At 33.7% G+C, this 11,604-nt stretch overlaps 1 protein-coding gene across 3 annotated transcripts; it reads right to left on the reverse strand.

Annotated features, from left to right (window-relative positions):
- Positions 1-2,010: 2,010 nt before the first annotated feature.
- Positions 2,011-8,519, reverse strand: LOC111410150 (triacylglycerol lipase 1-like). Of its 3 annotated transcripts, XM_023040371.1 has the most exons (9): positions 8,251-8,518; positions 7,566-7,676; positions 6,851-6,991; positions 6,111-6,221; positions 5,875-6,018; positions 5,759-5,799; positions 5,583-5,659; positions 3,315-3,410; positions 2,011-2,584 (listed from the first exon to the last, which is right to left on the reverse strand). In XM_023040371.1, exons 1-9 carry the CDS (start codon positions 8,419-8,421, stop codon positions 2,262-2,264), a joined length of 1,215 nt encoding a protein of 404 aa, XP_022896139.1. In that variant the 5' UTR covers positions 8,422-8,518; the 3' UTR covers positions 2,011-2,261. The 3 variants fall into 3 exon arrangements, with proteins under 3 accessions (XP_022896139.1, XP_022896140.1, XP_022896141.1); XM_023040372.1 differs by lacking the exon at positions 3,315-3,410 and having other exon boundaries at positions 8,251-8,519; XM_023040373.1 differs by lacking the exon at positions 8,251-8,518 and having other exon boundaries at positions 6,111-6,237; positions 7,566-7,670.
- Between the last annotated feature and the right edge of the window lie 3,085 nt (positions 8,520-11,604).

The raw sequence follows: 11,604 nt of genomic DNA on the forward strand, positions 1-11,604 counted from the left end.
AACAAAAGAAAACCCTTGAATTTTTCAAGGAACAGGGGAAGAGCCGATAAAGTTCAAGGTACAAATCCTTCAAAGTTTTTTTTTTTTTTTAATTTTTTTCAACAAAACAAAACCTTTAGTTTGTTTAAGAGGTAGGGGGAGTGCTGGTAAAATTCAAGGTATCGACTCTCCAAATTTTATTTTTTAACACAAGAAAACCCCTTGTTTGTTTAAGGGCAGGGAAAGAGCCGGTAAAATTCAAGGTACCGACCCTTCAATTATTTATTTATTTTTTTAACCCAAGAAAATTAAAACATTAAAATAGGAGAAGAATTAGGAGAAGAATAAAATTTGCAAAAATAAGAGAGCCAGCCAGCTTTTCACTGAAACCAAGTATATGGGTCAAGTCTACAGTTTCCCATTGTTTAGAAGGTGATGATGGATTGTACCAAATCTTTACGTCTTTCCAGCATGTCTGAACTTATGGCATTTTCTAAAATTAAGATGGGCAGCTTCAGACACGAAAGAAGAGCCTTTTTTTGTCATTTGCTAATGCACTTGCAGCCACCAGTTTACTAATTCCAGCCACCAATTTCCCTGTGTGTACGTGTAACAAATTTCAGCAGCCGGCAGTTTATATTCTCGAATTTCCATGATTTGCTTTGGAGGACCACCTTTAACTGAAAAATTACACCTTTATCATCAACATGGAACAGAGAAATATCACTTTAAAGATGGCACCCACACCTGTCGTCTCAATAAATTCCTGATTCTTGACGACTAGATCACCAACTTTGATAAAGGCTGCTCATAAATAATTCTGGAGGGACGACAGATTGCTTCATGGTTTTCTTATGACTTGAATCCAAAAAAAATAAAAAAATTCTTTTCTAGAAAAAAAGGGTTGGTCAGAAAAAAAGTATGACCGAACGAGCGGCACAAGTTTGCTTGCTACACAACGGAAGCTTGCAAATTTAGCCCAAGACCAAATTAAACCCTCTCTAATACCATGTCAAAAAAAAATAAATTTTATTATTATGATCTTGTAAATATTACAAAGTAGAGAACTCTATTTATAAGGTTATGAATAATAATAAAAGGAAAGAACCTAATAAGAAAGATTGTGTAATAATTACACAATCAATTATTATGAGAAATAATCCTAAACAATATTTCAATTTCAATATTTTATATCTTTAACAATCTCCAACAACTTTAGTAACACCAGTTAAATTTTGTGATATTTGGTTAAATTATCTATTCCAGAACCTTATTCTTTCACAGAGTTTTTATTTATTTTTTTTTTAAAATTATAAATCAGTCAAATTTTATCGAAAATTTCGAAAATCACTCAACTTATACCATAGTCATGGAATGATCACTGAATTTTAAACTGCTTCACAGCGCTCACAAAACTTTTTCCGTCAAAACTTCATTTTATCACCCTAAAAAGTCCATTTCCTTATACGTGACGTGGATGGCGAATATTGGATGTGACATCTCACACCCATTAAAAATATGCCTAATCACAGTGATGGATAGAGTGCTAACGAAAAAAAGTTTAGTGAGCACATGAAGTAAATTAAAGTTTAAGGAGGACTCCGTGACCATAATATAAGTCGAGAAATTTTTGAAACATTTGACTCCACATTTCATCTAATTTATGACTTCTATTCATTTGCAGTGTTGACGATTGACCAATTCCATTACCACATTTCGAAGAAGTTGAAATGCATACTTAGTCATAAAATAGTGTTAAGCTAATTCAATGTCAAATTTATTGGTGATAGACGATCATTAACAATGCTCATAAATAGCTTTACTCTTATTCTTAACTAAATTGTGGGCCGAAAATGATGCAAATTTATATATTTTGGTATAGATGGATGTAATCTGTATTAAATGCTGAATCAGTTCTAAGAAAAATGGATAATATGTCACAGAAAATTAACGTTTCCAAATGATTTTATGTAATTGATGTCTCAAATAAAATGCAGATAGGAAAACATAAAAACATTAAGAACTTTAAGATATTAATTAAAATTTTTGTGGCAGAGTGTTACCATTATAAAGTTATTTACAATGCTAGTGTACAGACGCTGAAAATAAGTAATCCGTGGAAAATATGAAATTATATTTACATCATAAACATAATGCGTACAATTTACACACAATTATACAAGTATACAACCCCTATGTGCAAGTTCACTTCAAGAGTGAACAAGAGTAAAATTTTCTTCCTTAATACTATCAAGACTCTCCGATCCTCCCCGATCCAACATTTAGTAACTGCTGTGTGTTCCCAATGAATCGAAAAATGCAAGCATTTTGTCATAAACATCTTCCTTTGCTCTTGTGCTTAAAAGGAAATCTAGATGACCATAATTTTCAAGATAGAGCAAATCTGGCTTTGATTGTAATTCCTTGAGAGTATGCTGCAAATCTGTGACGTCTGCTAAGGCATCATTTCCCCCGTACCCCATCCATAATGGTAATGAACTGGGAATTTGGCTTAGATCGAACTTTGGTGGCTTCAGTTGGCCGTAGTGCTTCAAGTTCTTCCAAAATCCATAGTCGTACTTCGCAAAAGTACCTTTTCGGATCACTGTCAGCAAAATTGTGAAACAGCATTAGTGCAAGAAGATAAAAAGAAACGTATTGGCAAGTATGACAGCTGTACCTGTGCAGGAGAATCGATACAAACATAAGAATTGAGGGGCAAAACCTTTCTTACGGGTTAGATATACTGGTGGTCACTGAAAAACTTTGTTACAATATATTCATTCTGTCTATATCCATTACTCTGACTAATGGCAAGGGTGACTTCGCAGTCTAGGTATTAGCCAACTGGACTGCCATATCAGTCTTTACGTAAGTCGAACTAAGCAAGATAAGAAAGCTGCTGGCTTAATACGTAAAACCTTGCCGCGTCTCTTTCTCACGGATGTGAACAAAATGGTCAAATTTTAGCCACTGTTTGTCATCCTTCACTTTACATTCTTTTCCATGATTTTTTCTACGGAACTCATTTTTAACCACATTCTTCATTAAAATAATATTACATGCAAATAAAAAACTTTTTCATCTTTTTTAACCACATATTTTCCATCAATCACTATTCCAAAATACATCTCTTCAAATTAATGGGGCTCAAAGAGAGGCTTAATAAACTTTTACGTTCAGTGCCCCAATCGGAACAAAATGACCATTTCTCCTCTCAGGGTTCTTTTATTTACTTTTTTCTTTTGCTGGGTGATAGTAAGTTAGGGAAAGCCCTTGAGAAAATGAAGATAAAATATGCAATGCGAGTGTGGAACAAAGAGAACAAAGCATACTCTGAAAGAGATGATTCAAATTTTTTGTAGATGATGGATGCGGTTCATATTCAAGATAGAAATCAATCCGAGAGCTATTGAAACAACAATTCTTCCCTGCATGTAATAACTGATTCGGTAAGCTTAAAGTCATTTGAAGCAAATATCACAAACATAAGTGCAGAGTCCGGTGCCAACCACATTATTTTCAAGAAGCAGTCGGTTCTGGAGCAACATCCATCACAATACCACAAAGATGTCAGTTGACAAAATTGCATTTTCTACGAAAATGTTATTCCTTTAACAAAAGCTACCATTTATGTTCAAAGTAAGGTTCCTTTGTGCAAGCTATGTGCTGACAATGTTGTTTTAATCGATGCAACAAGATTATAGAGTAAGGCTTGACTAGGTATTTTGTTAAGATAGAACACCTGACAAAGAGCAAAGCAGTCAAGACTGGCCATATTTTTATAGCATAGTGGGTTAAACCACTAATATAAAATATTTTCACTGGTCAAAGTCTACCTCGACAACAAACCATAAGATCAGAAATGTGACCTAAACTGTATTGAAAGTAGCACCTATGGGAGATGGAATAAGTGAAAATTGTTTTAAGATGCTACAGAATGAATAGTTCAGAACATTCAAAAGGATTCCTTCCATGCAGAACTGATATTATCACAAGAATAATATTCCAAATTTGTCATTCAATCATTTCAATCTTAAGGGAATGAGTAAGGATATTAAAGTATTAATGCCACTTCTGGAACATCTAAAACATTATTTTTAGTTGTCTAACATATGAGCCCATATGCTATAGAATTAGAAAATGGCTCTATTGTGGTATTTCTAGGAATGTTTGTTGAAAAAAATATTCCTTGGTGAATCGGCCGAAAACTTGAAAAATGTTAGAAAATGTAAATTGAAGAATTAAGGGTGTGTTTGATAGCACACCCTTTTCCATGGAAAATGGAAAATCAATACCATTTTCCAACTTTTGTAGTGTTTGATAGGTGAAATTTTCCATGGAAAATGAATTCCACCTTTCTTGGCGACATAAGCATTTTCCATGAAATCCTTGCTCACCAAAATGGTGAGAATTGGAATTCTTGGTTACTGTAGCAATTTTTTAATTTTTTCTTTTTTTATTTTGGGCAATGGAAATAAATTCTAACAATTATTGTAAAAAAATATTTTTCTTTAACTGACAATTTTCATGTAAAACAAAATCAAACAAATATCAAAAGATAGATGATTTTCTTGAATTTTTTTTTTTTTTTTTTTTTTGGTTGGCAATGGAAACAAATTCCATACCCAATACCAATAAATTTTATCCATTTAATTAACAATTTTCATATAAAACAAAACCAAACGAACATCAAAAAACACTTTTATTTTAACATTTTCCACGTAGAAAATTATACAAATCAAGCATAATAAATTACAATTTCCAGGAAAACAATTTCTAGACAATTCAATTCTTTGAAATTTGTTTTCAATTCAATTCAATTCCATATTTACAATCAAACGGACCCTAAGTGATCCTGTCAAAAGGAACTAATACTGTACCAAGATATTTTCTCATGTGACAAAAAAGCTTGTTTTCTATTTTCCAACATGTGGAGCCACCTGTAATCATACTACTAAAAACACCTGTATACATTTATAACACACGCTTTCAGGTTATATTTTCTGAAGAACAGTCCCAAAAAGGCCTAATAATTGGGTGGCTAGAAAATCCGATATTTTTGAGGTCATGCGTTAGTGTATCATATAACAAAGTAACTCTCTTCCTTTCATTGTGTTTTATTCCACCTGAAACTTTCTTACAAAACAATGAGGGTCGCCAAAGCGACTAAGCTTTTGTCATTGGCAACAAATGAGTGCCAAGATAGCTTTCTAGCAGAAAGTGTAATTATTTGTGGAGTGAAGAGATTGAGCACATTCAATGTTCTAATGCACACCTTTTTGTCCAAAAGATATATTGAAGACAATTTATATGCATAAATTTTGTCCTCTCTAGTAGCTTAAGATTTTAAATAAGGTGGTTCAAAATGGCATCATCACTAACAAAGATCCTGAGTTCAAGTCTTGTCACACCCGTTAATGAAAACTGTGCATGTTCCTGGCTTTCTAACAAAATGCAATTCATCCTTTACGTGTAAGGGTGTGTTGAAGACTAAATTTACATGTATTCATGTGTACCCTTTCTACAACTTAAGCTTTCAAACAAGGTCACTCAACAAGGAGCAATATAAATAAAGAAACAAGTAGTTAGGGTTAGAAGACCTGTAATAGAAGATAGCAAGTCACCACAATCTACATGTCTGTCGCACATCATTTCCATGATGCGAGTACCCCAGTCACTGAATGAATCATCAGAGAAAGTCAGAAGCTAATATAAATATAATTAGAAACCTAAACTATTACTAAGGAACAGGTAAAGAAAATAGATAGTTAAAGACCTTTTGAAATTGAGTTCATGAATGCCCACTGCAAGTAAAACCTGTAATAAAATAACTGTTTTTCAGTAAGACTGGAAATGTTTCCTTCGTGAAAGACATCAGGGCACCAAACAAACCTGAGTAAGATGCATTTTAACTAATCTAAGAGGCAATCGAGCAGTCATATGATTCAAATATGTTATAGGACAAAGAAGCGCAGCTGCTCCAACCATTTGTACTGTATCTGGTTCAGTAAAGGCAGCCAGAGAAATGATTGTTCCCTATCAAGTACAAAAGAAGCAGATATATCACAAACCACCATATCGTCCTGTACGCAATAAATAAAAACTCAAGCTATCATGAGATTGAAGACCTGAGAATATCCAATGACAAACACTCTAGAGTTTGTAACTGTATATACATAACGAATCATTTCTTGGAGATCGTAAAGAGCATATTCCTGCCAACTCCAATCCCAGAATTTCTGAAAGAAAGAGGCACTAATGGAAAATCAGATCACTGGCCAACATGAAATGCATAAAATACTTCTTCATGTAAAAAGAAGGTTTCACGAAGTTTTCCCATTAAATGATCAAAGTGTCTTAGACAAATCAGGTAATTGTCTTGCAAGCTTTGAGAGTCAACAAATTCATCAAACATTATTGCTGCACATGCTCTGGCACAGATTTACTCAGCTTTCTCTCCTCTCAAGTTTAACTGTGCTAATTGTTAATTCATGTCCAAATAAACTGAACGTATATGAATTTTTTATGTTTTCATTCCAAAAATAACTTTAAAATAGTTGTGAAAAGAATGACTTTTATGGATGTCGATGAATGGTCATGAGCAAGTTTGCTTGATATATCATCATCAGGAAACGAGGAATGGATGCCTATGAATGGTGGAGGTTTACTTTATATATTATAATTATTCGTTAAGAAACGCAGAGATAACTGAAACATGTCGTAGACAAGGCGGAAAAAAGATTTGAGCAAGTAAATGACCCTTTAAACATAAACCCGTCTTTCTTTTTTGTTTGTTGGAACCATCTTCTGATGTTTGAAATGGTAAGAATAACTTGCTAGAAAAAGGTTTTCAAAGCACGAGGAGTACCTTATCTTTCTCTGATAAAGATATATGGCCATGACACCAGCGTGTCCCACGCACATTACCAACCCAGACATCAAAACCACGATTGGCAAGGATAAAGCCCAAGGATTGATTTGGGGTATCCAAGAACCACGCATCACCTGCCTATTTAATCGTGGATCATGCAAATAGTCAATGCAAAAGGGTCAGAGATAAAGTTCACAGAACTGCAAACACAATTCCATTAATCTGATCACAATAGAAAGACGATTGAAAGAAACATAGCTAGTTTTCCCTTTATGAAGGAATGAAAATGTCAATGCATGACTAGCATGGACGAAGAAACTAGAAAGTAAGCATTTTGTACGTATGTGCTCCTCAGTGTTGGTAAAAATGAGAATAACAGCTACAATCACACGCAACATAATTCCACTATCAAATAAAATTAGGACGGAGAACAAGCTTCATCAAGCTAATAAAATAGTGCCAATTTGATTGATGGAATGCTATATTTACGTTAACCTAGGCTTCTCATTTATCAAGGAAATTGCATTATAAATTTCAAACACGATAATAAAGATTAGTACATGATGAAAATGCAAATGTTTCAAGTCCAATAAAAAATGAAATAAGGAAGAGACTTCTTCTTCTTCTTCCTCTCTCTCTCTCTCTCTCTCTCTCTCTGCCTCAAAGTTTGTTATGTCCATGAGAATAGAAGAACAAGTGAGAAAAGAATCACCATGAAAAGTCCATGTATAAGCAGAACAGGAGGGCCCATTTGTCTTCTGAGAATTCCAGAACTAGATGACACGCGTTGAAGTCCCAGTACAAATCCATCTTTTGTTTGAGCCTACAACAATTGATTATACACCTTTCTTATGTTAATATTATCTTTTAACCACACAAATGACAAAACAGCTCAAAAATAAAATTAGATAGGCTAATCAAATCATGATTAAAGGAATGAACATTACATATTGGTGATTAAAAGCTACTCTTCATCATATAAGTAGTCAATGCTATATGATCTATATGCCAGGAAAAACACTTCTTGGTACTCAAGTTCTAAACTCCTAACTTTTATGGTTATATTAATATTGCTTAAATTTCAAAACAATTATGAACATATAAGAGTTTGGTCTACTCCTAGTGAACATTGACTTTTAAGATGGAACCCAATGACTCAAGCAATTTGATTAGCTCAAAGCTCAAATATTATGTCAGATTTTCAGAATTGGTTTTTTCAAAGGAGCCACCACCTAATTAAATATGAAAACAATAATAAACATTTTTACCCAATCTTCTTACTAAAGTTGAAGAAACCCAACACTCAATAGTCAATACCAACAAAAATATGATTTAGAAATATCAAAATAGCAACTTTACCAGTAAATTAAATACATATACATAAACAGAGAGGTTACATTGTGTTCTGAGCAAGGGAAACCAGCAGGTTCGATGAGTTGAGCGCAAAGACCAGCTACATGTGACTTTTGCCGGAGGTTTAAGGTATCGTTGAAGTCTTCGGCGGACTTCACGGCGGACAGGAGGAGACTACTTAAGAGCGCCACTTTCAACGCCGCAGAAAGCTCCATTTTATTCGGATAGGGGACAGAGGGGAGGTCTCCAACGGCCTCAGTAACAGCAGTTCAGTCGTTATGATCGGATAAATGATAAATCTGTGCCAGAAGTTTCAGATTTTGCATTGTTGTATTCATTTTGAGAATACGCGCGGATAGGCGCGTCGACATAGCTTAATCCAATTAGAAAAACACTGGAAGTTATCCTCCTTTTTTAGAAACGTTTCATTTCAGTCCCTCACTTTAATTTGTTTCAAATTCACCACGCGAACTCTATTTTTAGTTTCAATTGAGTCACCCATTAAAAGCCAACTAAGAGTCATTTTGGCTGGACTTTTGCGTCTTATAGAAGAGTTTCTTGAAGAATCTATTTTAGATCAACTTCAACTAAAAACTATTTTAATCAGATAAAGTATTTTTAAAAAATTGTTCAAACATATTTAAAATCAGCTTATTAGTCTTAAAAGCAGCTTTTTAACTTTTTCAAAAATCATGCTAAACGAGCCCATCAACCTTTCATACATGGGGCAGATGGAGAAATCAACGTATACAAAATTTTAGATAAATTCTTAAAATTTCATTTTCTCTCGGTAGATCACCTTGTTTTCTTGTTAAGCATCAATATTGTAAGAAAACCAGACACGTTGCAAACAAAGAAGCATTGTTGGAGTTTTCATTCTTATACTATAGCTACCTTGTTGTTATGAACAAACGACCAAGCAAACATAGACCAATAAGGAAACTTGAGAATGGTTCAAAATCTGATAACTTTACATAAAATTTAAAAAAAAAAAATAATAATAATAATAATAATAAAATTAAAACTTAATGAAAGAGTCTTGGAATCGATCGCTTCACTTGAAAAATCGCATTACTCGAGACTTATTCAATCTTTTCATTTTCAAATGGGGTAGAATTTTGTTTATTCACACAATTCTTTTATCACCAACTCCCAATTCAAAATCAGTGACACGAGTGCCATTGAAAATTATTTCAGGCTTTAGTTGCGGGGACGTGGAATGAGCACAAGCCTAGCTATTAAGAAAGGATTTGAGATGGCCCATGAGCTAGGTCTGCAACAAATAATTATTCAATTCAGCTCGAGTCAAGTAATCTAGAATTCAAGAAGAGCTTGTTGCTTCTGTGGAAACTTCGTCTCTTTTGTTGTTTCCATTAGGGCACCGGTCAAAATTGGAGTTGGACTTTTCTGGTCCATCCTCCCGGCAAACTTGTAATGAAATCCATCTCGATCCTTGAGTGTTTCCTTAATAGCATGCCTATTTCCTTATATTCTACACTTTAACTAGAATCAGTGCTCACTATGAAAAGTTTTTTTTTTCTTCACTGCTATATATTTCATATAGATTAGGGCTCTTTTGACATGATTTTTTTATTTTACTTCTTATAGGAAAGTTCCCTGAAGAAGTTATTTTAAATCAGCTTCCCTTAAAAACTCTTTTAACCAAATAAAAACTTCAACAAAATTATTCTAACAAATTAAAAAGAAAAATTTTCATAACAGAAGCAACTTTTAACTTTTAAAAACCTTGTCAAATGAGCTTTTAACATTCATTTGGTAGGACTTCTACTTTTATTTCTATTTCTTGTTATATAGATTTTTAAGAAAATTGTCTTAATTGGACTTTTGCAACTAATTTCTAAAATATCTTCATCTTTCGAAAGAATTTTTAAAGGAAGCTACGTTGAGTTAATTTTCTTTAAAAATTCTTTTAACTAGAAAAAACAATCTCGTAAAATTAAGCAAACGGGTCAAAAATTAATTTTTGAATCTCAAAAACTCCTTCTAACCTCTCAAAAACAATTCTAAACGTGCCCTTAATAACTTTACAAGGAAGAGGGACTGAATAATTCAAATCGATATTCTTACTACCAAAATTGAGACGAGTCTCTCATTGTAACGAAGATATCTCCATTTATAAGCAAACTATTTTGATTTACGAACAAGACTTCAAGAATTTGACGAAAATTTTCTTTGTTTTAATTTGATGTTATGGATGTTATTCACCAAACCCGAAGTACTTACTACATATTATTAAGGTCCAAACTCTTATCTCTTTAGTGGTTTTCGGAGTCGAGATTTATCTATACTACAATTTAGTCTATATTTTGCTTATTGTTTCAATGTGTTTATAAACACTTTATTCAAAAAACAATTTGGTCAAATCAATATTTATCCACACATTTGTAGAATGAACAAATACTGATACCCATCATTTTCTATGAAGGTGAGAAGAAATTCTCTATAACCCTTATTTTGGTTCAATTATTCCCTATAAACTGGTTCATTTTCTGGTCAAGGCTGGAATAAATCTACCATTCTTGGTGCAGGTTCTTGTGGAACCCTGCATTTGGCAGCAAGGGTTGATCCTCATCTTTCTGTTTCAGTGAAGTCCGCCACTATTCCGTTTTCGACTTGGCTGAAGGAGGAGGGAGAAATTCTGTTTGAATTTAGATGTTGCAGTGAAATCATTCAGTGTTTTAAAGAAGATATAAGTTCTAGGGAGGTCTAAAATCCTTTCCTTGAATACGAACCTGGTGGATCCCTCGCTGATCTGACAAAAAACTATGGAGGCAACTTGGAAGAATTTCTCGTCGCATGTTGCAGCTAAATGCTCCTTAACTATCTCTGTCACGTTCATGAAAATGAGTTTGTTCACTATTGTTGACCTCAAAATCCGTCCGATCGAGATATATATTGATCTCACCCGCTTGTGATGGTGGTGGTGTGAGGGAAGAAGAGACAACAAAGATTAGGTATAAAAAATTATGTAACTTCTTATTGATTTCACAATTTCACATTAACCAACCAATGTGTACACACATGTCCAGCTAAAAGTACAAAAACTGTCAAAAAGGAAAGAAAATGTATAAGTATAAACCCTAGGACAAAAAATTAACTGAAAATTCACGACTCTATCTTGTTATTTTATGTCATAAGCAGAGACACAATTATACGAAGTTTGGTTCCACAGAAACGGAAATCTAATGCCCTCGTCCACGATGGCTCGGCCCTGAGTACGCCATCTCGATTCTAAACCCGGCCATTATCGGATCAGACAAAGATAGATCCTTTACAGGTCTGATGCACACAGCATTTGAGATCAAGAGAAAGAAGATGATGATAACAAAAAAAGCTTTTAGGGCCAATACAAAAGCATGAGACTTCATCTTTCTTGT

This window comes from Olea europaea, chromosome 15, assembly GCF_002742605.1.
Source record: "Olea europaea var. sylvestris chromosome 15, O_europaea_v1, whole genome shotgun sequence".
In the NCBI taxonomy this organism is placed as follows: domain Eukaryota; kingdom Viridiplantae; phylum Streptophyta; class Magnoliopsida; order Lamiales; family Oleaceae; genus Olea; species Olea europaea.